Source organism: Dipteris shenzhenensis, chromosome 21 (assembly GCF_047967505.1).
Source record: "Dipteris shenzhenensis isolate YYH24624 ecotype China chromosome 21, Dip_SZ_1.0, whole genome shotgun sequence".
NCBI classification, from domain to species: Eukaryota; Viridiplantae; Streptophyta; class Polypodiopsida; order Gleicheniales; family Dipteridaceae; genus Dipteris; species Dipteris shenzhenensis.
This window is the reverse complement of record NC_141616.1, coordinates 31,435,181-31,460,249: the sequence shown is the minus strand read 5'-3', so window position 1 is coordinate 31,460,249 and position 25,069 is coordinate 31,435,181. Positions and strand designations below refer to the sequence as shown.

The 25,069-nt window shown below is 43.0% G+C and overlaps 1 protein-coding gene across 2 annotated transcripts in view; it reads right to left on the bottom strand.

Moving 5' to 3' along the window:
* The window catches only part of LOC147888748 (U-box domain-containing protein 43-like), a 44,989-nt gene extending 33,760 nt beyond the window's left edge, over positions 1 to 11,229 (bottom strand). Inside the window, exons 1-3 of one of the 2 annotated variants that reach the window (XM_087392483.1) lie at positions 10,879 to 11,229; positions 10,290 to 10,774; positions 8,670 to 10,200 (exon numbers count right to left, since the gene is read on the bottom strand). In XM_087392483.1, coding sequence (XP_087248609.1) covers positions 8,670 to 9,872 — 1,203 coding nt within the window. In that variant the 5' untranslated portion in view covers positions 9,873 to 10,200; positions 10,290 to 10,774; positions 10,879 to 11,229. Of the gene's footprint in view, positions 1 to 8,669; positions 10,775 to 10,878 lie in introns of both variants that reach the window. The other variant, XM_087392482.1, reaches the window with a different exon arrangement.
* Positions 11,230 to 25,069: the final 13,840 nt, after the last annotated feature.

The window sequence follows — 25,069 nt, the reverse complement described above, 5'->3', positions numbered from 1 at the left end:
GCTTGGAATGGAGTCATGCTGATGGCACTATGGAAAGAGTTATTATAAGCAAACTCAAGGAGTGGTAGATACTCTTCCCAGGCTGCGAGGCGTGACTGAACATAATGTCGAAGCATTTCTTCCAGAACTTGGTTGACTCTTTCAGTCTGGCCATCTGATTCTGGGTGGTAAGCTGAACTAAACAGTAGAGTTGTACCCAAAGATTCGAACAGTGAAATCCAGAAGTGACTGGTAAACTTAGGATCTCTGTCGGATATGATATTCTTGGGTAATCCATGGTGTCGAAAGATGTGTTGTATAAAGAGTTTGGCTATGTCCGGGGCCTGTGCACTGCTTTTGCAAGCAACAAAGTGTGCCAATTTGGACAAGCGATCAACAATAACCATAATCTGAGTATTACCTCTGGAGGATCGTGGTAGTGTTGTAATGAAATCCATGGAAATACTTTCCCACCTTTCAGTTGAAACTGGAAGAGGCTGAAGAAGTCCTGTTGGAAGTCGTCGACTTGCTTTCATTTGTTGACATGATAAGCAAGATGTAACCATGTTGATGACATCTCTTTTCATCTGAGGCCAGTAGTATGTTGCACTGAGTAACCGATAAGTCTTATTGATGCCTGGATGGGCAACATAAGGAACTACATGATGCTCTTTTAACAAAAGACGTCGAACATCCTTGTCATGTGGTACACAGACGCGATCTTGATAATACAGAAGGTCGTCCGTATAAGAATAGGATGAGAAAATCTTCTGTTCGAAAGTCGAAGGTTGATCTTTGGAAAGAACCTGTACTGCTGTGCCGAAGTCTTTATCATTGAAATACTTTCCCTTGAATGAATTCGGAACATCCACAGATAATGTAGAGATTACCATGGCTGATGCTAGAGGTAACCTGCTGAGAGCATCTGCAACTACATTGCGTAGTCCTGGTATGTACTCAATGGTCATGTGAAAGTTGGCCAAAAACTCAACCCAACGTGCTTGTCGAGCGTTCATGACTGGCTGAGTAAAGATATACTTAAGAGAGTGATGGTCTGTCTTGACCACAGAGTCGGCACCCATGAGATAATGTTTCCAAGAGCGATAAGCATGTACAACAGCAAGAAACTCCTTATCATAGACCGGATATCGGGTTTGGATATCAGAATGTTTATGGCTGTCAAAAGCAATAACTCTGCCTTCTTGCATCAAGACTGCTCCTGTAGCGATGTCGGAAGCATCGGTCATGACCTCAAATGGAAGGTTTGGGTCAGCAATAGCCATAACTGGTGTGGTAGTGAGTGCTTGCTTGAGTTGTTGGAAACTATACTCTGTTTCGGGAAGCCACTAAAAAATTGCTGTGCTTTTCAATAATTCGGACATAGGAGCTGCGATTTCGGAGAACTGATAGACCTTTGTATTGTAAAAGTTTGCCAATCCGAGAAAAGAGCGGACATCATGAACATTCTTAGGAGTAGGCCAGTTTCGGATTACCTCGACCTTCTTGGGATCCACAGAGATACCTTGAGCGGAAATAACATGTCCCAAATATTCGAGTTGGGTCTTGAAGAACTCACTCTTCTCAATGTTGATGTAGAGAGAATTTGCACGGAGAACTTCAAAAACTTGGTGAAGATGTTGTTTGTGCTCATGTAGGGATCTGCTGAAAACGAGGATGTCATCGAGGTAAACGATGACGAACTTATCGAGGAAAGGCCTGAAGATGTCGTTCATTAATGTCATGAATGTGGCCAGGGCATTGTTTAATCCAAAAGGCATGACCAAACATTCATAGTGTCCATACTTTGTTCGAAAAGTTGTCTTGTATTCATCGCCTTCTCGTATGCGTATTTGATGATAACCTGAACGAAGATCAATCTTTGAGAATTGTGTTGCGTGTAGAAGTTGATCGAAGAGGTCATCGATGCGAGGCAATGGATACTTGTTTTTGATAGTGAGCTTGTTGAGGGCTCGGTAGTCGATGCAAAGGCGCATAGACTTGTTCCTTTTTTCCACAAGTAGTACAGGAGATCCGAAAGGGCCGCGACTGGGCCGAATGTGACCTTTGTCGAGTAGCTCGGTGACCTGTCTTTGGATTTCTTCATTTTGAGTGTAAGAAACCCGATAAGGAGGCTTCGACGGTGGATTACTGCCGGGAATAAGTTCGATTGGGTGATCCACTGGTCGTCGAGGTGGTAACTGCTTTGGCAATTCCTGTGGAAAAAGATCCAGGTAAGGCTGGAAAAAAGGTTGGTTGAGGTATTCAGGAGGATCCTTTGTTGGTGTCTCCTTTACTGCCGTAACCAACAGAAGTGAAGTCTTTACTTGGCGTTTACGAGCCCACTTCTTTACTTGTAGGGCAGAGGCAACTGGGGTTGAAGGAGAGTCCCTAGAACCAGTTAGCTCAATAAGTTTTCCCTGGTGGACAAACTGGATAGTATGGCTGCGAAAACTGATTGATGGATCATAGTCGTAGAGCCACTGTTGTCCGAGTATGACATCGTACCGAGAAAGAGGCATGATGTCGAAGTTCAACTTGTCCGTATAATGTTGGATGTGAAAAGACAAGTTTTTTATCCTGGTGTTGCACAAGAAAGTTGTTCCATTTGCGAGTTCAATCTGATAGTCCATGAGGCTAGGACTGGTGGTCAACCGAAGTTTATCGACCACAGAACTGGCTAGGAAATTATGAGAACAGCCACTCTCGATGAGGATGGTGACCGTTGTTCCACGAATTGATCCTTGAACACAAAGTACTTGAGTGGCCAGGGAAGGTTCGGGGTTGCTGGCAAGGCTCAGGTGGATGGTATTCGCCATTCGAACAGCTTTGCCTTTCTTGTCTTGTGCTGAAGTAGCATCTTCTTTTTGGGAAGTGCTAGGTTCCATATTGGAATTTTGCTTTGGTCGCTTGGGACAATTGAACCATCTATGGTCGCCTGTACAGATGGTACAAAGTCCTTTTGAGCTGGAGTTGTTCTTCTTATCAGTGGCCGCACCTTTATGTTGGGGCTGTCGGTAATGACTTTGTGAAGAAGAAACACGATCCTTGGAGGAGTGCTTCTGTTGGAATCCAGCAAATGATTTTTGAGGCTTCTGGGGATCTTGAGACTGTCGCTGACCTTGATTACCGAAGTTTTTTCGAAACCTGGTGTTTTCTTGAGGGCAAGCACCTTTGGCCATAGGAGAGTTCTGTGTGCGATTAGCACTCTGCTTCCCTGTGTTTAGGAAATCTGTAATGCGCTCTGCGTAAGCAATAGCGCCATCTGTGGTGGTGATGTTTGCTTTAAGAACATCAATGCGTAACGAGGGATTTAGGCCTGAGATGAAAGCATGAAGGCGATCATCCTCAATTAAACCATCAATCTCCAGCACCAATGTGGTGAACTGAGAGATATAGGAAGACAGGGAACCCGTTTGCTCCAACTGTCGGAGTTTTGAACGTGCTTGGAAGTCCGCATTGGCAGGTACAAACTGCTTACGGAGCACGTGTTCAAAACGTTCCCATGTTAACACACTTTTTCCGTCCTTTAAGCGTCTTTGCCACCATAGAAATGCTGTATCCTTCAGGAGGGAGGCTGCCAAGGCGATCTTTTTGCCTTCCGTGAGGTCAACAGTGTCAAAATACATGCGCATTTCAGCGAGCCATTGGTCAACTGTTCGGCGATTACGTTGACCACTGTAGGCTTCCGGAAGTTTGACGTTAAGTCGTTTAGTTTTGGAAGCTTGAAGTAATCGGTAGAGAGCACGCAGTTCAGTGTTTTCTACCTCTGGTGGGAAAGAGTCCGCATCGTCGTCTGGTTGCGTCACGTCATCCTCTGTATGTGCTGGACTTCGAGAATCTTGAAGTTGTTGAACTTTTTGAACCAAGTCGGAGATGCTGTCCTGAAGCTGAGATATTTGAAGTTGCAATAGAGATTCACTTTGGACGTTGCCTTCAGGGGTCTTTTTGGGACTTGATTCTTTAATCTCTGGAGAGGCTTCACGCGAGCGGTGCGACATGTCGGAAATCCCTGTGAGAAAAGCGCGAACTTGCGCTCCAGTTTGGACCATTCCTGGAAGAGGATTCGGGCTGCTCCCTGAGGTTGCTCATATTGGAGGGGGCAGGCGAGGCAGGATGGAACCACCCGTGGAAATCTGGTAAGGGAGGTCCTATCTGAGGTAACACTGAAGATTCTGAAAAAGGTGTTACTACTCGTGATAAGACAGGGGTAGGTAGCAGAGTCCACGGATCTGAAAAAGGGTAAGGAGCTGCTGTCGGAAGAGGAGGATATCCAGGAGAGGGAGTGCCTTCAGAATGTAAATACTGACTTGGAGAAGGTACAACCTGTAGAGGAGGATATCTGGGAGCTGAAGGAGGTGGAGAGTACCCTGGACATGCCGAGGGTGAAGGGTAAAATTCTCTCCAAAAATGAACAGCAAACTCCTGAGGAATATCATGTTCCGGATATCTTCGTGTCTCGTGGAACACAACCTGTACTGTGATGAGGAAATAATGTAACTGAGGTGCCTCACGCAAAAGGTAGAGGATGTGATCCAAGTCACTCGGAGGGCACGTGACACAGAAGACACAAGATGCAAAGGCTCCAAAATGGGCTGGTTGTGCAATTTGAAAACGATATTGTGTAGTAGCAGATGCCTGAGGTATCCTTGAAAGGCCGGGTGAATTACCAGGGGTTTCCATGCTTTAATGTGGATTCTTTCATTTGCTGTAATTTGTTAAAGAGAATCCTTAAAAAGCAGATTGGAAAGACTCCACCTGGCAATACTTTAATCTGCCAAGTTATTGTGTAGAAGAAGGCTGCAAATCGTTGTCCGGAGGTCCATGTTGCAGTGTTTTGCGAGGAGTGCTCGAGGCTTGTCTGGTCCGGGCTGTCAACGGGCTGTCTTCATCGCGAGAATAGTTGCAACTGGTGCTGATTTGGCAGGAAAAGATGGCGAAACAAGGTAAGGGCTTCAGGCTGTCAGGAAATGGCAGGTAACCAGGGCTGCAATGGCAAGGCTATGGCTGCAAATAGCGAGGGGTTGTCAGCAAAAATGGCGAGGCAAGGGCTGGCAGTAAACAGGCTGGCAGCGTGAATCGCGAAACAGGGACTGGCAGCGCAGGCTGTGCGGCTGTACGGCTGTACGGCTGGCAGCGTGAATGGCTGTACGGCGGGCTGCGCAGGGGGGGTACGGAAAAGATGGCGCAGGGCTGTACGGCTGGCTGCGCAGGGATTTGCTCAAGATCCGTACGGTGCAATGAAGAGGTTCGCCTCTTTTCGTTGGGGGCTGCCCAATGGGTTAATTGCCCAAAAATTAATTTGGGGGTTTAGTTTAACCCTAGGGTAGCTAGGGTAAACCTAGGGGTAGGGGATGGGTTTAATTTTTGTCCCTTTTTACCCCTCTAGGTACCCTTTTGTAGGTACTTGGGGCCTAGGAGGTGTGCCTATTCGAAGGGGTGTGACCCTTGGAATAGGTGCACCTGTTCATGAGGGGATATGTCCCTATTGTTAAAAGGGATGCGACCCTGCATGAATAGGTATGTCCATTTGCCCACGATGGGGTATGTCCCATGAGTGAGGAGTCGAGACTCGTCACCAAAAGGTGTGTCCCATGGTGGAAAAGGTGCGTCCCTTGGTTTTGGGACAGCCCAAGCACCTGAAAGGACACGATTTTGGTCGTGTCCATTCACATCAACTTGTGATGTGAGGGAGATGGAGAGGCCAGGATGACTTTAGGTCGGGTAGGCGTTTAAAAATTTTACGCTCATCCTCTCCATCTCTTCCATGCACAATGTGCACGGATGTCCTTCTAGCGGCAAAAATGTATCAGATCAGCGCTAGAAGGTGGGGGGCATTTCCTACAGGCAGGAGCGAATTTTGCTCTGATACCACTGTAAGAATCCTAGATTTACTATATTTAGAACTGTGCTAAGGAACAGAAAAGAGACTGAGAAAGCAGAGAACAAGGAATATTTGTATTGCTTGAATGTCTGTAGGGTGGATGTGATTGTGTCATCCATACAATTGGGCCTCTCTTATATAGAGAGTGAAGAGTCACACATGAAAAGGTGTGTACTCCAAAGGGTATGTGCATGAAGAGGTGTGTACCCCTTGTGAAGGGTGTGACCCTTGATGAGAGGGTACATTACAATAGGAATGTCTCTTCATTAGAATGTCTCTTGTGAAGGGTTATGCCTCATTAGGAAGTGTCCCGTCGAAAGGGCAAGTGTCCCGTCGAAAGGTCATACCCTTCCACAAGTGTCCATTCATCAAACCATCCATAAGTCTAGAAAGAGAAAGGAATACGTCACAGATCGTGACAATGGGGGCCTTATATAGAACTGCAATACTCTCTGATCTGGCCAACTGGCCCTGCTGCAGCCAATCCAATTAGAATTGGCGGACCTGCTACTGCCGAACTGTTTAGGGTTTGGCCACCACTATTGTCAATTGGTCCACAGACCAGACTGTGCTGGCCAACCAGGTCACCTTTGGGTGTATTAATGATGACTACTCTACCTTAAAATACTTAGTGCATGCAAAGATTAATCTGTGTGGAATCGAAATGAAAACAATGGCTCAATAACTCTCACAAAAGACGATTTATTCTCACTAACAGGAGCTCAGCCCGACCAGGCTTGTTGCTCTTACAAGATAGAAGATGTGCCACAAAGGCTCATACAATCATAAGAAACACACACACACAAGAACGCTCTGAACCGAAACTATATCATCACCATCAACCAACTAGAGATTGCGCCTCTTCACATGATAGCCAGCAGATACGATCCAATCGATCCTTGAGGCCCATGAGCACGAGGTCGCCTTCAAGGTTTCCACACCTCCACCGACTCTCATGGAAGAGACAATAGTTCACGAGCCAACCAGGAAGAAGAGACTCTTCAGGGTGATATAAGAACACCTTGTAGAACCACGTAGAAGTTTGCATGCAAACTAAACACGTGTCACATACCATCACCTCCTTTTCGACCCCTTCAACTGATTTGGATCTCCCCATGAGGACGTGCTAGCCAAGCTCAAAGCCTACATACCCCCCCTCGGCCAAAATGGGGAGATACATGGATCAAGGAAACAATCGCCTGCTCACAAAGAGCTTAATCAAAACTAAACTAAACATCCAGAAAGGAATCAACGCTCACAAAGAGCTACACCAGCAAGCAGTTCACTAAGAACTTCAACAACTATCAAAAATTGCTCACAGAGAGCATGATACTAGGCAGTTACTACTGCCCTAGAAAGCATAGTCTTGATCCTTGAGGTGATCTACCTCAACCAACATAGTCGAGTCCTCTTTAACATCCGCCACTAGTGCCCTATCCTTGCCTTTGTCTGATTTTAAGATCTCATCACGCTGTTTAGTGTAACAAAACATTTCAATATGTCCTCTGCCACAGTAGTTGCATTTTCGAGCATCTCTACCCGTCTTCTTCTTTCTATCAGTAATTACAAACACTCTACGGTCATAATTGCTTGTATTGGCACGTTTGTCCTCACTGAGCAGCATCCCTATGCAATCCAGAAAATCCATCTCGCCATATAGTCTCAGGATCCTCACTGTTTCTTCGTATTGATCAGGTGGTAAGCTCTTCAACAGGATCGCCTTTTTATCTTCATCCTCAACCTTTGCTCCGAGTTCGTTCAGTTGCTTGAGCAAAGCTTGCATCCTATTCAGAAACATACCCAAGTTCTCTCCCTCGAGCATCTTTAGATCGAAGAGATCTTGTTTCAAGTTAGCTTTTGAGTGCTTCATGGTTTTCCCTCCATATCTCTCCACAGGTGTTCACTCCCCCATGCTCTCCTCATTTGGGGTTTACAAGCAGGGAGTTATTCTGACACAATGAAGCCTGGGAATGTAAAATGGAGAGGAGGCAGCCAGAGAAGCTCCGCCAACCAGGCCAACCACTTACTATAGCCCCCGACCCCCCCACACACACACACACTATGGCTCCAACTGAGATAGGTTCTCCATGTCTAGCTCTTTAGATGGTACAGTCTCAGGCAGGTATCTGCCATAGAGCACAAAATAGACTCCCTACAGTGACCCCTACTGCAGGCCTCTGTGTCCCTCAGGATAAGCAAGCACAAACTGAACCCTGAATGCACAACTCTACATTACTAAATAAAGTGACCTTCAACGTTTATTTACAAGTCAGATACACCATACATCAAGAGAAATTGCAATTTATGTCATACGTTAAGAAGTAAGAATATGGTCTTTCTCTGCAGGCCATTGTTCTGGAGCAAACAATCTCTTCTCAATAACATAAGGGCTAACTCATCCATGACAGAAGTTACCACGTAAAGAAAACGTCATTTCAAGTGCAGTCCTAATGTCTTACTAAACCTACTGAACAAAACAGAGACTGTAAAAAGCCACCAATGAAGTTGAGAGCAAGCACAGTAGAGAATGGAAACCCATTTTTAGAAAGTTGTTGGCATTCACCCTTAGGTATCCAACAAAAAGATATGTTAAAAACTGAACAACTTGCACACACTGGTAGCATCAGTCTTTTGAACCATCTCAATAGCAGCACACGGTTTCCACTTTGCAATATGCAAGTACTGCCTTACTGATGCAGTCTTAAAAAAACTTGATCTCCTTTTATCTTTGAACAAATTATTGTGAGCTAATAACATCTATTTGAATCCTGCAAGATGCAGCAAGATAGGGAAAATATAAACCGCTTACCTTATAAGTATCTCCAAGGAGAGCAACATTGTAGAGAATGCGCAAGATCCTTTCCCTGATCTGAGATGCTGAGGGCTTGAGAATTGTCACCAAAGGGCGTATACCATCTAGGGATACTATAAGACGTCTGTACTTTGGATCAATGTCAAGTATCACTTTCACCTTGTTGATTGCTGCCTCCAAGTCTGACACGTTTCCCGGAATCCTCAATTCCTTCAATGCATGAATCAATTGACCTTTATACATGTTATTGAAAAACTCATCCATGGCCTGTTGGAGAACCACATTTGGTGTCAGCTCCAGGCTCTGCAGCACCTCGCCAGTGTCTGGACATGTTCTGTGACCTCGTTGAAACCATTCCAGGATGGCAGATCTCTCATACGTGTGACCCTCGTCAACCATGACAGGCTCTTGCATAAGTTCCTTGGTGATGGGACAATAGAAGGATTTGGGAATCTCGGTGGCAGCCATGGGATGTGAAGGAGAATCTCCAAATGCAAGTTTTCTTTGATTATCCAAAATCTCTGCAGAATTAAAGAGGGCGCAGAGTCCCCTCAGCTCCTGGATATCAGCATCTCGTTTTTCTGACTCCGCTGCTTTTAAATCTTTCTGGAGCTCAAGCTTCAGCCCTGCTACTTCTGCTAATGGTACATTTAGGTCATTTGCAATCCTTTGTAGCAAATCTGTTGCCAGATGTTCATCAGGCTGGCACTGACTGAGGCAGGTTGAAATTTCTGTTGCTAGTTCAGCATGCCTTGGCTCCGGGAAAAAGTTTGCGCTTATAACTTTATCTCGGGTTTCAACGACCTGATTTTTAAAGGCTGGAAGGATCTCAAAATTTTCAGTGAGCATTGAATTCAGGCATTCTGCAAGCTGCCCAAAATATTTGATCATGTCGTTCACTAAATCGCTGCTATGGCACAGATTAAATATCCGACTTCTAGAGACACAGGCTTTGGTGAACGTGTTAACGGCCTCAATAACATTTGTAAAACGTTGCAAGGATGGCCAAGACGAATTCGCTGATAAAAACTCCTGTTGCTTGTTTAACTCCTCCAGAAGCGGTCGCAGCTCAACTAAATAGTATGCCATCATCAAAAAACCTGCCCGATTGAAAGCTATCTGAGTGGCAATTTTCCTTGTGTCATCGATAAGTTTCATGCTCTTCAATACCAATGCTGACGACTCTAGTTCCATTTTCATGTTGCCTCGATCGCCTTTAATGTGACGATCTCAGCCACTGGAACTTAGTGACCATTCATCGGAGCTCGTAGATTAGAAAAGACAAATCCGGCTACGTCAACATAACGGGGCCTTGACGCTTTGTCGTGAAGACGCCTCGATTGCAAATAATTTCTTGACTAACTTCTACTGATCTCTTTGATCACGAGTTCCCCTTGTAATTCGCTTCATCATCAGTTTTCTGAACGCCCTTGCTATCCATCCCAGGTAGGACAAAATTCTACCACTACAGTATGAATCGGATTCCAAACGTAGATCATGCTGCTGTGCGGGGCATAAAGAGCATGTTCTGCAGCAAATTGTCCACGTTGACTATCAAAAGATTACCAGCAGGCAACACTATGGAGGGCAAAAGCACTCAGTGAGAAGAGGATGCACCTTTGCGGAGCTGAGGGCCGACCCTTGTTCGAAAACACTTAGCTGGTGCAATGGTGAGGAACCTGGCTTTTGTGGGCTGCCCAAGTAAGCGGCGAGGGCAACGAAGAGGGAGGCCAATGCAAGGGGGAGGAGGAAAGGAGACGAAGAAGCAATGGATCTGGGAGAAGGGAGATGAAAGAAGGCTGAAGAGGCTACTGCGAGGATGTGGGGGGAGAAAGGGCTCGGGGACCGAGGCAAGAGGAGGCTGTGGAGCGGTCAAAGGCGGGGGTTTTCCTGGAATTTTCTGATTCTTGAGGTGATGGAAGGGTATGATCGTATACAGTGGATGCGGGGGACAAGGGGGGTGGGCTGCTCTGCGCGGAGCTCCTCTGCTGCCGAGCTTCGAATGGATCGAGGCCCAGCCTCACTACCCACAACACACACACACACACACACATGCCAAGACCGCTTCTGTTGCTCAGAATTCCTCAGCTATGCATCAATTCCTGCATCTTACACACTTTTTTAGTGAAAGCCTGCACCTTGCACACACTGAGAGATGCCAAGACTCTGTCGCTCAAAAACCTCAGCTATGGCTAAATTCCTGTACCTATGCTCGTGCTCTGTTGCTGGAACTCCTACAGATTTGCTGAGAAGATGCTTGTGCTCCTACAGATGGCTGAGAAGGGAAGCTCCGTTGCAACAGTCAATCTAAGAAGATGATGGGAAGCACAGTTGCAATAAAAGGGGGACTCTTGTTTTGGAGTGAGGACAGAGAGAGTGACCTTGTTGGGAGTCCTGAAATGGGGATTCACTGTTGCAGCTGCGACTTTGGAGCTAAATGGGTGAAATGGTATTAGATTAAGGCCCAGGTGCAGTCTTACCGGAAGAGTGTCTAACAGAAACGAGAGACTGAAAGGATTGAAGCTGCTAACTCTTCTTAGAGCTCCTAGATGATGATGATGATGATGTGGCAAAAGAAGAAGAAAATGACATAGTTTCATATGCTCCTTTGAACTTGTTTTGACTCTTAAGATGATGCATTCATTGTGTTGCCCATATGCTCCTTTTGAGCTTTTCTTTGGGCTCCCTTTGACTCTCTCTGGATTAATGGAGTGTTCTCAAATGCTCTTCATGAATTGCTTGATCCTCTTCTCTTTCATGTTGATGGGTTGCCCCCCTCCCTTGCCCTCCTTTGACTGGTTCCCACTATCCTCTCGTTCTTCTCTTCTTCGTCTTTCTTCTTCATCATCATCACTATCTGCTTCTTCTTAGTCAAAGGCTCAAATCAATTGAAAATGGGTTTAGCCATTAGATCAAGTGCTTTTCATAGTGCCATGGTACATGTTACACAACCATTGCCCCCGAGTCTCAAGGTGTTGGCTATGGCAACTCCCTAAGCATTTGATGGTGGGAAAACTACTGAAGTCCACCTTTTGCCATTTTTCCCTCGATGAAAGGTTTGTTTCTTCTTCATCATTCATCACTATCTGCGTCTTCTTAGTCAAAGGCTCAAATGGATTAAGCCATTACATCGAGAGCTTTTCATAGCAATAATATTTCATAATCGTAATTTAAGGGCCATGGTACATGTGACACAACCATTTCCTCCCATCTCCATCAAACCTATACCCATTTTTCCCTCGATGAAAGTTATCCTCTAGCCGTTTCCCTATACCTCCTTCGCCTCTTCCCTCTACTTCCCTCGTACCATCATACCTCACATCAAACCTCCCCTTCTCATGCACATTCTCTTGGCTCAAGGACACTTGTCAATCTCCCCTATTGATCTTCACAAAAATTTGCACATGAATCTTGTTAATCTTCACAAAATTCTAGAGAGATTCAAGGTCCAAGGTTCCTAGAATGATGACATGGCAAGCTTGGAATTTTTCAAACCTCCCAAACTGACATGTCTCCTCCCCACTATCTTCCATAATCAAAAAATACACAGCAATAAAGGGACTTGCTCGAAATCTAGCTCTTGTGTTAGGCTTATCATCAAGATTCCTTAGGGATCCCCCTCTCGTTGGCATTTGTGTCGACCCTCAAAGCTCCCCAACTCTACTTCCTCTCTACTAGTGCAACTAGGCACTCTACATGTGCATCCCATTCCATTGCAAACATCGGCACTACTCCATTCCACCTTGCTACAACTAGGCACTCTGCATGCGCATTTCATTCCATTGCAAAAACCGACACCACTCCATCCCACCTTGCTGTGATCTCCGTATACCAAAACTCCACACCATGCCTTATAAGCCACCCCTTACTTCCTATAACCCTTTAGCTTTTTATCTCTTTTTCAAAGGCTTAGGTCAACTGAAAATGAATCGGAGTTCTTAGATCAAGGCGTCGCGGCCAATTGAAGGCCACGGTAAATGTTACACAACTATTATGGAAACTTTCTTGAGCATTTGATGGCCAAACAACTTGTTGAAATCCACCTTTCACATCAGATAAAAATGGCTCGTGCAGAGTCTGCAACATGCCATTTTTCCCTCGATTAAAGGCTTCCTCTTGCCATTCCCCTAGAGCTTATATCCTATTCTTACATTTTAGAATATCTCCCTACACCTTATATTCTATTTGCGCTTCAATATACCACCCACATAGAGACTGAAACCTTCCAACTCTTTCACTGGTGCTGGTCGTCGAAGGTTGAATCTCAGCTGTTGGATACGGTGCCTTCAAGAATGGTAATTTATCCACACAACTACTATTGGCTATGCTTCCCATAATGTTTGATAATTACATGCATCACCAGCTAAACCCGTCACAACTACCCAACACGCTTCAAAAAACCACGTAAACTGTGGTGCCGTCCACCGCAAGTTAACGCTTGCACCATGTGCCGCATGTCCCTACTCACGCCACGCATCCACTGTCTATGCCATAAGTTGCTAAAAGTCCTAGGTCAGGTGAGATCAAATCTCAACTGTTGGATCAAACCATTTTTTAGAATAGGACTATGAGTGGCCCTTTGAGTTGAGTAAATTTTGCGACCTTGCCCAAGGCAAGTACCTCCCAAACTCTCAAAGTCAAAACAAGGTGAACGACGTTCAAGTGGCCTGCTGTGCAACAAGGAAAAGAGGGGGGAGAGAGTGAGAGAGCAAGAATGAGAGAGAGATGACTTGGATTCGCACCAAGGAGAAGAGAGGGGGGGGGGGGAGAGAGAGAGAGAGAGCGCTTGCCTTGATATAGAAAGAGAGAGAAAGAGGGAAGAAAAGGTGGAAATCACATGCCACCTATTTTTCGGGAGAGGCCAAAAACAAAATAGAAATCGAATTTCGCTTCTCCGAAAAGCGTTGCCTTCACTTAGGCCTTCCTTGGGCAGGCCAAAAAAAATTGAAGTCCCTTGGGACCCTCCACGTGGGAGAATGGCTCGTGATCGATGATATCCGAGTGAACCGCAATGGCTTGCGGGGTGCTTGCCATTGGCTGAGCACTTTCCTTGGAGAGAAGGCCCATTCCCTGTGGCCCATTTCAAAATTTCGCTCATTCCTCCTTCAAATCGCCAGATGCAGGCCTGCTCAAAAACCCAATGGCGAAATTCACTATTCTCATACGCGCATTCCCCAACGCCTTCTTTTCGCAATTAACGAGCACCATATGTATTCTTCTACGCGTCTTGGGCTTCGTGATCTTCACGGACCGTGTGAAGTTGCAAATCTATTTCGTTTCGTCTCATCAACCTCTGCGGCCGTTCGTTCCTACCATTTTCAAGGCCTGTGTCTCTTTCAGATTTTCATCAAAGATAACGCACGCAAGTCATAGTGAGCTGAGAGAACAGGCTTCGTACGAATTGCGCGGACACAAAGCTATCATCGATCAGACGGCATCAAGAAGCTGATGCTTTGCAGTGCGAGTCTGGAGATTTGACTTGAAAGGGCCAGCTTGACCCCTTCATTCTCCACCTCCACGTGGCATCAAGATACTGGTCACCCAGCCCTTGGACCCGACGGCCTTCTTTCTACAAGGGTTGAGTCCACTCACAGCTGCATCAATTTGCCTCTTTCCAATAAAACACCAACAACAATGTCGGGCATCCTCATGCTAGAAATGCCCATGCTAGCTCGCATTTCTGGCATACATGCTCGATGCGCTTTTAGCACAATAATTCGCTCGATGGAACTACATGTACCACTTGAGTCCTTTCAAGCCTCAAAGCTAAGTAACCTAGACGCTCAGCCGTCCCCTCACCAATCAATGTCAAGCATCCCCTTACAACAAATGAACCAATGCCCATTCTTTCTGTATGTTGTTGTGTACATGCACTTGCACTTTGCACCCACTTTTTGTTGTGGAATTGGATCTAGTTGATGGATTGTTGCTTGTTTCATGCTCACTCCTTTGAAAAGGTCACCATGCCCGATTTACCAAGTTGTGATGGGTGTCATAGTTCTTGGCACACAATTTAAAAACCATTCCTATTTCAATTTGCTAGCTTTTGTGGAACTCGGTGGCTTTTTTAGGATTGTGAAGTAACTGGAAATGTTTGGAGGCAGTATTTTTGCCCTATTTCTTTGTCGATCGTCACATGAAACGTGAAGGGTCTCCAAGTATTGTACTAGGGAGAGATGGTTGCATTATTTGGTGTAGAAATTTGTGAGTAGAACAAGTGAGGGATTGTTACATTGGATAGAATTATCAACTCTAGTAATTGAAAGAATCACCTTGCCAACACTTCAGACAGTGCTTAGTCCACCCTAACCCCACACATCAAAGTTGAGCATTGTTGACAATGTGACCCCAATAATCAGCATGGACTTACCAAACACTACAAATGTAGAAGAGCTTCCCATGAAAGGAAAGAATTACAAAGGTGGACATATGAAACTAATAAATTTTCTTTCATGGAAAAGGTTGTGGAAAATAATGAACTTGCATCTTTCAAAGAAGCAGTTCAAGTACCTAAATAACAACATGCCATGAATGATGAGTATAATGCCCTCATTAAGAACTTGGTCTTTACAAGATATTTTGATAGAGAATAGCCTAATGGATACAAGTGAATCAAGATCGTACCATTGATAAGTACAAAGCTTTACTTATTGCCAATGGTTAAAACAAGAATATGGGATAGACTATAAAGAAACTTGAAGTTTTGCACCCATGGCAAAAATTTCTACTATTGGAATAGTCATTTCTCAACCATCACACTTTAACCGGACAAGATATAGTGTATGTGAAAAATGATTTCTCAAGTGGTTTCCTAGATGAAGAAATCTATATGCAGGAACCAAAAGCTTATATGTTATCAAATATTAAGAAAAAAGTTTGTACACTAGGAAGAGATCACATGACTTTATTCTTATGTGGGAGATTTAATCATCACATGATGCAATGACGAGCTCATTTCATAAATTAAAAGTTAGCATACATCAAAGTTTACATGAAGGACATGGGAGATCTTCATTATTTTCTTGGATAGAAAGACAAAGCGATACACATGGTCTTATGTTGACACACAACAAATACAATTTGAAAGTTTAGAAATAGGTCCATCAAATAATTGCAAATCCTTTCCTCCTCTCATGGAATCAAAGATAAATCTTTTAGCTTATGACAGGTTACAGAATGTAGATCCTCAACATTATAGATTACTCATTAGAAGTTCGACATTCTCAAATTATTTGACCATTATGAGATTTAATTTTTTTAATATTTAGTTGGTATTTTAAGTCAATATGTGCAGAAGGCTCATTTAGATGTCACTAGAAGAGCTCTCGATTATCTCCATAGTACATGAGATCATGATGGCAGATCCACGAGTTTAGAGCTTTATGGTTTTATGATGTAGGTTGGGCTAGTAAAGTGGATGCCAAAAGTTGTACTAGTGATTCCTCCTTTAGCCTTGGCACATCATTCTTGTAATGGAAAACTAAGAAGAAGCCAATAGGCCCCCATGATGAGGTTTATTCATTTATTAGTGAAAGATGAGAGGGTGGAGTGAGGGGTCTTAGGCTCGATTAAGGTAAGTAAAAAATGGTGTGATTAATCGAGGGCTCTGGAAACTTATGGTTGCTCCTAACCACCTTTCCCTCTCCCTATAAATGGTTCGCACAATCCGTCTCTCTTGAAGTCCTCCTACTCTCTCCTCCTCCCTCTCTCTCTCACTCTGCGCCCTTCCTCCCTCGCTCTCTCACTTTACACCCCCCCTCCTCTCTCTCTCTCTCTCTCTCTCTCTCTCTCTCTCTCTCTCTCTCTCTCTCTCTCATAGTAAGGTATCTATAGGCGGGGGGAGAGAGGTAGGAAGGGGGTGGTTGAGCAAAAGGAGGGAAAGAGGAGATAGAGGGTTGGGGGGGGGACCGCGGGCTGAGTAGGGAGAACGAGGGAGGGCGGGTGACATGAGGCCAAGCAAAGGGATTAGGCGATTGAGGCGAGGCAGAGATTAATTAGGTGCTTAGGACTTACGTTAATTAGGCCGATCAAAGAGTCACATGTAGATAATTAAAGGTAGAGTGAATAAGAGGGTGAAACGTAGATAATTAATAGGAGAGTGAAACATACATAATTAATAGTCATTGATGATAGTCTATTGAAGCTAAATATAGAGGATCTACCAATGCTATTAATGAAATAGTTTGCCTTGGAAGATTATCCTCTAGACGTGGGATTTTATAAAGTGGTCCTACTACACTCTAATTCGAGAACACGAGAGTATTTAATTGGTAAAGAACCCAATGCTTCATGCTTAAACCTAGTGTTTCTTCATGCCAAAACAAAGCATATTAAAGTGCACTATCAATTCATTTGTGAGAAAGCCCTAAGTGGTGAGTTTGATCTTCTTCATGTTCTAACACAAGAGCCATTTTCAAATTATTCACGAAGACTCATGGGACTTATTTACTATGGAGGATATTCTAGATCAATTTGGGGGAAAATCAGAGGTTCTTGAAAGGAAGAATCATAAGCAACTATCTTAGAGAGTTTGGTCATAGAATCATCATTTAAAGAAAGGAGATGTTGAACTAATAGGTCACAAAAATTCACACCACTTTTGGTTTAGCATTCATTTAAACACTCCAATGGTGCAATGGAAGCACTACTCACTAAGTAAATTGGCATGTGATGTATTAGAACAAGTAACTCCATTGAAGGAAACTACATTTATTCTTGCAAAAAGGAAATCACTTGGCATAGATCAAATGAAGGCTTACAAGCCTTTACTACACGTGTTAGAAGTATGATGCAAAATTCAAAATAAAAATATGGACATAATCAAGTCATATGAAGCCTTGTTAAATAGATAAAAAGACTAGACAATTTAATGAGCATTCAACAACTTCCATCACTAAAAAAAGGGCTTGTAACCCATCACAATAGCCATGGTGCAATGGTCCTCCTGTGCGATGCAAGTGGTGCTCAACCGTCAACTCACTTCACTTGCCTTGACTCTAAGAAAAATCCTATATCACCATTGAGCTACTCATTTATAGATCACCAACATAATAGAACTTTCAACAACCCGTTCTACCTTGGGTTTTTGCCTTATGAAAAGAAAAGGTATCACAGCCATGGCTTGACTGCACTGCTTGCCATTTGCCATGATTATCTTGGCATTGTACGCCCCTTACCTTGCCACTCAGTGCTCACGATCTTTGATTCCATCTACTATTTCCACCATGATGTCTCAAATATGCCTAAGTAGGTCTTTTTCATTTAGCATGGTCCGAGATACCTCTCCAATATGCCTGTTTTTCCTTTGTGCAAGTCCATTTTGCTGTGGGGTATGACTACATGAATATTGCTGCTTTATGCCATGCTCCTACAGGAACCTTGCAAACTCATTTGAGAGGTACTCTCCCCCTCCAACTGACCTTAGGCATTTTATTTACAGGCCTGTTTCTTTTTCAACCATAGCTTTAAAAGCTTTGAAATGCCCAAACACTTCACTTTTCTTTTTCATAAAATACACCCAAACTTTTCTACTGTAGTCATCAATAAAAGTGACAAAATAATGACAACCTCCAATAGATGCAGCTTTAGTAGTCCACACATCAAAGTGGATTAATTCCAATGGCTTCTTACTCTCTTGAACATGTCTAAGAAATGGTTTCCTTGCTTGTTTTCCAAATTGACAGGCTTCACATACCTTATGCATTTCTACAACCTTGAATATAGGCAATCCTGCAACAATATTTTGGGCCTACATTGATTTAAGTCACTGTACATTAACATGACCGATGCGTTTATGCCAGATATCAATATCTGCAATGACACCGGTCCCATGTGCAAACATTATTGTGCTTAATTCAGGCATGTCGGCATCCAACATAAACATCTTGTCCTTCTTCTTTCCTTTTGCTATCAAGCGACCGTTATTTTTCATATCCTCAACAAAGCATCCATGAGGATTAAATCTGACGTGCAAGCCTTGCTCAACCATTTGACCAACAGAAACCAGGTTCTTGGTGATATTCGGGACATGAAGTACATCAGATAGGTATTTCTTTTTTCCATCCTGCATGGACAAAGGAATTTTACCAATCTGCACAATAGGATGTGTAGTATCATCACTAGTCTCCACAAATCCTAGTCTTTCCATTTTCCTTGCATCCTGCATCCATTCTACATGACCTGTCATGTGGTTTGATGCACCTGAGTTAACATACCACACATCATTTTTGGTTTTCCTACAGATTGCATGCACTTCATCTAAATCTCATAAATTGAGCCCATAGCAAGCTACAATAGGTCGACTTTCCATAGACAAAGAGGTGACATGCATTTTTTGCATAGGAGCGAAGCCATGGTTTATTGAGATGGAGGCCATGGGAGCGACAATCGATTGGGCTAAGGTGGCTGCTCGTATGGTATAAGTCTACTCCTACTTGTAATATCACTTTTTAAATTGATTTATCCTTTAAGTTCTAAGCTAATTTTCAATTAATATGGTTTCACTCTTAGGGTACAAGCTCGAACGTCCCATCAACAGAGGTGAGCAGTGATGAGATGAGGGATTTGGCTTACACAGCTTCGAGGAGGGCCAAGGATCAGGCGTAGCTCACAAGGGCTAGGGATGAGGCTGACGTGACCACGACAATGATGAGGATGATAAAGACGATTCGGATGAGCAGTTATAGTAGTAGTATTAGTAGTACTTAGTATATACTTCGTCATGTATATGATTTTGTATGTCAACTCATTTGAGCGATTTTGTACCACCCTTTTTGAAAGGGTAATTTTGTAACAAACAATGTTGTATATCTTCAGCAAGTATATGCTTCTGTCTCTCGACTCATTTGAGCGATTTTGTATCACCCCTTTCACAAGGGAAAATTTGTAACAAACAAGGTTTGGGAGTTTTATCTCGCTTGTGTGCTTGTAAACATTCTTTTGTAATTACTAAAAGAAAAACATTATTGGAACAAAACAGGGCTTGTTGTGGCCCTGTTTAGCCCTACTAATGTTTTTTTTATGTTTCTGTAAAGCGTCACTATTATATAGCGAGGCTTTACGAGTGTCGCTATATAGTGACGTTTACCAGAGTCCCTATATAGCAATATTTCTTTTTCGATGCTTATAGTGACATAAATACCTACCTTTGCCCTCATTAAAAAAACTTTTTAGTGTAAAAAAGGTCGGTATTTCCATCGAAGAATGGCCTGTTCCTTATAGTGTAATGTAGAGAATGTGCCCCTTGCTTTACTTCCAAATGCTCCCTAGGTTTGATTTTTTATCTTTATGTTATTACAAGTATAGTCACAATTGAGAAATTTCTAGCTTTTGTTAGGCTAACTTTCTTGAAGATAGTATTCCATAGTCTGGTAAGTATAGATGTTAACAAGCTCTTGCAAATTTTTCCTTCTAATGTAGTAAGGAATGAGATTCTCCTCACGAAATCTATTGAGCATAAAAATATGCCTCTGTCTTCAATAGCTTCTCCTCTGTCCCTTGATTCTCCACCATCTACACCCCCAACACATTGTCATGTCTTCCAGTGCCTTCTTTCTATTAGCCTCCACCAATGCTGAGGGTATCAATACTTAAAGAGAGCCCATAGGCAATTGCCTTCGGCAACAAATGTCATGGAGGTACGAGATTTAAATGGTTATTGACCAAGCATTGCACAAACCAAGAATTGGATGTAATGATATGTTTGAAGGCTAACAAATTTGCTGCATGGCAAAGCTCTGAGCTATGTTTTCAAAAATTGGAAATAGAAGTCGATGAGAGTTTAAAGAAACAATTAAACAAATTCGTTGGAATGTCTGTAGAGGGAAATGATTAGCTAGAGTATAATTAATTAGATTGGCTGGAATGTCCATAAGGGGTAATGGTTAGCCAATTGGGTCCTTTCTTGCAATGTTGTTTTCTTTTTCGTCACCGCAAGATGGGAGATTGGAGTTTTACCATGTATGACATTAGTGCCAGATCTAGCAGAAGGTCTATTGCAATGTGGGGGACAATTGATTGTCTATGCATCATTTAAAAATTCTTACTTTATGCATTTGGACTGGACGAATGAATTGCATGATGAATGAAATGCAAACAAGTTGAGATGTTTGGAATCACACCTAAATGGATCCCTAAAAATGGAGAAAAAAAGGCATTGATTATTGTACATTCGAATAAAATTTAAAGAAGACCACCAAAAACGAGGTAGAGCAAAGGCTAGAGGTTTGCAGAGCAACTACAAGAATGTGAGCATAGAAGAGGAGAATAGGATTCCGTCATTAAAAGAGGAAATGAATTGAGGATTGATACATTGACATGGGGAAAAATGAAACAGTAACTATCCGGGTGTAGGAGCTACATCCAATGACAATGTATTATGTAGCCATTGATGGAGCACTTCAGGAAAGGCTCCTTCACCGCCACCTGGGTGCCCTTCAAAAAGAGCTTATGGATAGTTGAGAAGTCCCTGTGGGAGGAAGTGAGAGCAACATTTTAGATGGAGTGGGAGCTCCATTTTTTATAAACAACCTGACGGCCTTCGAATCGTCATTCTTGTCCTGGATGTCCAAATCCACACAAAGAGAGTGCTTCGCATAGAGAGCATACAATTGTGTGTCTCCATTGCAGCCTACCATGCAAACTATAACTTTTGCTCTACTAAACGTAATACAATATCGCCCCGTCTTAATGGGATTCATCTGGAAGTGCATCCATGTGAGAGCTTCAAAATCATTCCACACTACCCCAGGTTGGTTCTACCCATGGGTTGATGCTGCTGAGAAGGAAACCACAGAGAATCATTACGGGAGCGAAGCCTATTATTGAGTTGTAATGACGTGACTCACAATAGAGGATTGACATGGCACATTTGAAAGAGTAGCTTCCCGACCATGGAGGGTGAAACTGATTTCATAACCGATCTCAATCTAATGATCGAGATTGGTTGGATTAAATCCAAAGGCTCACATCTTTAACCTATTAACTGTGGATACCCCAAAAAAAAGAGAGAGGACATGTGGCAGCTTGGAGGAGAAGACCCTACCACATGTCACAAAGAAGGAGCTCGTGGATGGAGGCTTGGAGGGGGGAGGAGGTGGAAAGTCAGTGGAATGGAGGAGATGGAAGGTCACCTTCGAGAGGAAGGAGGAGATGGAAGGTTAATGGAATGAAAGGAGGAGATGGAAGATCTCAGAGCCATGGGTTAAGACTTTGCCAAAATTTTAAAATCCAATGCAAGTATGCAAGGTGAATTTATTAGCAATTTAAGAATCAAAGATCCACCTTCAGATGGTTGGGGAGTGGCTGAGGATGGTCATGCATCTTTGTCCATGCAAAGCATGGGTTTAGTACTCATCTCTCCAATGGTCCTGTGATGCTCCAATTTTGTATATGAAATATTTTGGAATATATATCACAGATAGTGTTCAAAAAGGATGGTTTTGATGTTCTGAAGGTTTTGGGAAAGTTTGGTGTTGGTCGAAAAATTTTGGTTTTTGTCCATTATGGTGTCGGCTGGATTTTACGGCTTGGTTAGACAAATAATTTGAAGAAATTCTGTATGAGAGAGTTTTAGATCTTGTTGAGTAGAAAAACTTTGTCCTAGTGAAAAATTTGTGGTTCACTCATTTGCATGCTTGTATAGAAGTCAGAAGTTGCTAACAAAGTGGTTTTGAGCTAAAAGTGCATCTAGATTTCCGTCTCAAAAGTTGCATGCATTAGACGGAGGTCAAGATGGAAGAATTATCCATGAAAGGTCATATGCAAAGGGAAAGAAGAGATCCAATCTTCAAGATGAGCTATTGAGCTTGTCCATTAGATCTACGAGGCAGGCGTGGTGAAGCTCCGAACAGGGCCGTTTTCATGCCTTAAACAAAAAAAAGAGAGACGTCGAGATTCTGTATGCATTTGCTATCAAAAGCACACGCTAAAAGAAGGTAAAAAGCACACACACGCTTTTCAAGAAAAGCTGTTTTTGGTCGAATTTGGGGGCTTTTGGCCATCTTTTTTTGGAGTCGTGAAAGGCTATAAAAGAAGAGGAGATCGTGAGAAGGAGAACACACAATCCAACGCACACATATCGAGGCTGAGCGAAAGAGAAGAGAAGGCACGCATCTCAAGGTTGCTCGAGCAAAGAGAAGGCATGCATATCAAGGCACTGCGAAAGTGACAATCCAACGCACGTGAATCGAGGCAACACAAAGAATAAGATAAGATCAAGATATTTTGAGAGTGAGAGTGAGAGTGAGAGTGTGATTGAGATTTGATCATTTGATCATCTGATTTGAACATCTTTATGCGAGTGAGAGTGAGAGTGAGAAAGCTCGGGGATGGACGGGTGGTATTGAGCTCCTTCACGGAGTGATTCTTCTCCAAAATTATTGTAAAGACTCATCAGTTTGATTCATACTGCAATCTCTCTTCTTGTTCATTCGTGATTATTAACTTGCTACAATTTTGATCGTGATTGTGAAAGAACGGTGCGTGACAAGTGGTATCAGAGCCTGGTTTCGATGGCAGACAACGAGGAAATTATGAAGAACCTAGAAGAACAAGATTCATTGATTCGAAGGCTAACCATGGAATTAAATAGATTGTCCAAAGGAAAAGGTGTAGCGGATGATGGAGCTAGTGGTGGTGCTGTTGGCAGAAATTTAGAAGATGAAGAGGTCTATGTTGAGCTTGGTGCCAGGGTATCGAGCCGAAGGAGACAAAGAGGTGAGGAAGATGTTGCCGAATCTGCTCTTTTGCAAGTTTTTAAGAAAGCGAAACTCAGTGAATTTGATGGTGAGAAGAAGACCGGGGAAGATTTGGAAGCATGGCTCGAAGAACTTAAAGATTTATTTGCTCTACCAGAGTTTGATGAAGCAGGAAAGGCTAAGATCGTGGCACTACAGTTATGTGGAGTTGCAAAAGTATGGTGGAAGTCGCATGTGCAAATCCGACAATATCAATATCAACCCATCACATGGGCTAAATTCAGAACTGCAGCTGAAAAGAGGTATTGTTTACCACATTATTATATGGAAAAGAAGATTGAGTTCTATAATTTCAAGCAAGTACAAGAAAAACATAATCTCTCTGTGGATGAGTATAAACAGAAGTTCCTGCGATTACATAAGTACGCACCTGAGGTCACAGGTGAAGCTCTTACTCACAAATTTGTGGAAAGGCTTAAGGAAGATCTTTTATATATGATGAAAGGAACAGGATCAAGTGATTTCTTGGATGCTGTGGCTAAGGCTGAAAACTTTGAAAAGATGGAAGAATATAACCTAAGAAAGCAAAATCAAAGTTCATTCCAACAGGTCATCGTTTTCAAGGGTCACAAGGTTCAGGTATGCCTCAACGAAAACTTGATTATTCGAATATGCCTAGATTTCAAGAGAGGAGTAGCCAACCTAGGTACAACCAAGTGGGAAGGCCAAACTTTAATAACCAAAATCAGAATCAGAATGAGAATCAAAATCAAAATCAAAGAAATAAAGGAGTTTCAAATTAGAAAACGCACCTTGGAAAAGTGATCCAGAGTTTATTGAACGGGCAAGAAGACTGGGATTATGTTTCCGATGTGGTGAGCAAGATCACCAAACATTTGAGTGCCCGAATAAAGCAAAATTTAATTTTATGAAAGGACCAATGATGGGAGCAAAGACGAGTTAGACGAATCCAACCATCGACGAAGTGGGGGACAAAGGTAAGTGCTTCGAACCTATGAGATGTATGGTATCTTCCACAACTCATATGCATGCATCTGTGGTTAAAGAGATGGGGAAAATTGGGAATCAAAACATAAGTTTTCTTATTGACTCCTGTAGCACTCATTGTTTTATATCCCCAAAATTCCTCAAGACTCTAAACGTAGAAATTAGGGATCAAGTCAAAAGACTAGTCCAACTTGCTAATGGAAAATTACATTATACTCAAGGGCTTCTAGAAAATATTTCCTTCAGTTTAGCATAGAGGAAGAGTAAGGGAGATTTTTATGTTATTGAGATGGGGAAGTGTGACGCTATTATTGGAATGGATTGGTTAAATGTAAACAAAGCAGTTATTGATTGCGGAGAAAGGACCGTTAGTTTTCTGAATGAAGATGGCAAAGATAAAATTATTCAAGGAGAAGAAAGAGATAGTAAAGCTTCTCTCATATCAGCCATGAAATTGCTGCGAGGAGTAAGACAGGGCTGTGACACATTCCTCGTCTTTGCCGATAAGTTAAAGGAGGGAAGTGAAGATGAGACAGTACCACACTATGTTACAAAACTCCTTGAAGAATTTTTCGATGTGTTTCCTGATGATTTACCTGGGATGCCACCGCCTAGACATCTTGACCATGCTATAGAGTTAGAACCAGGCACAAGTCCTTATTGTTGGGCTCCCTATAGATTTAATGTGGATGA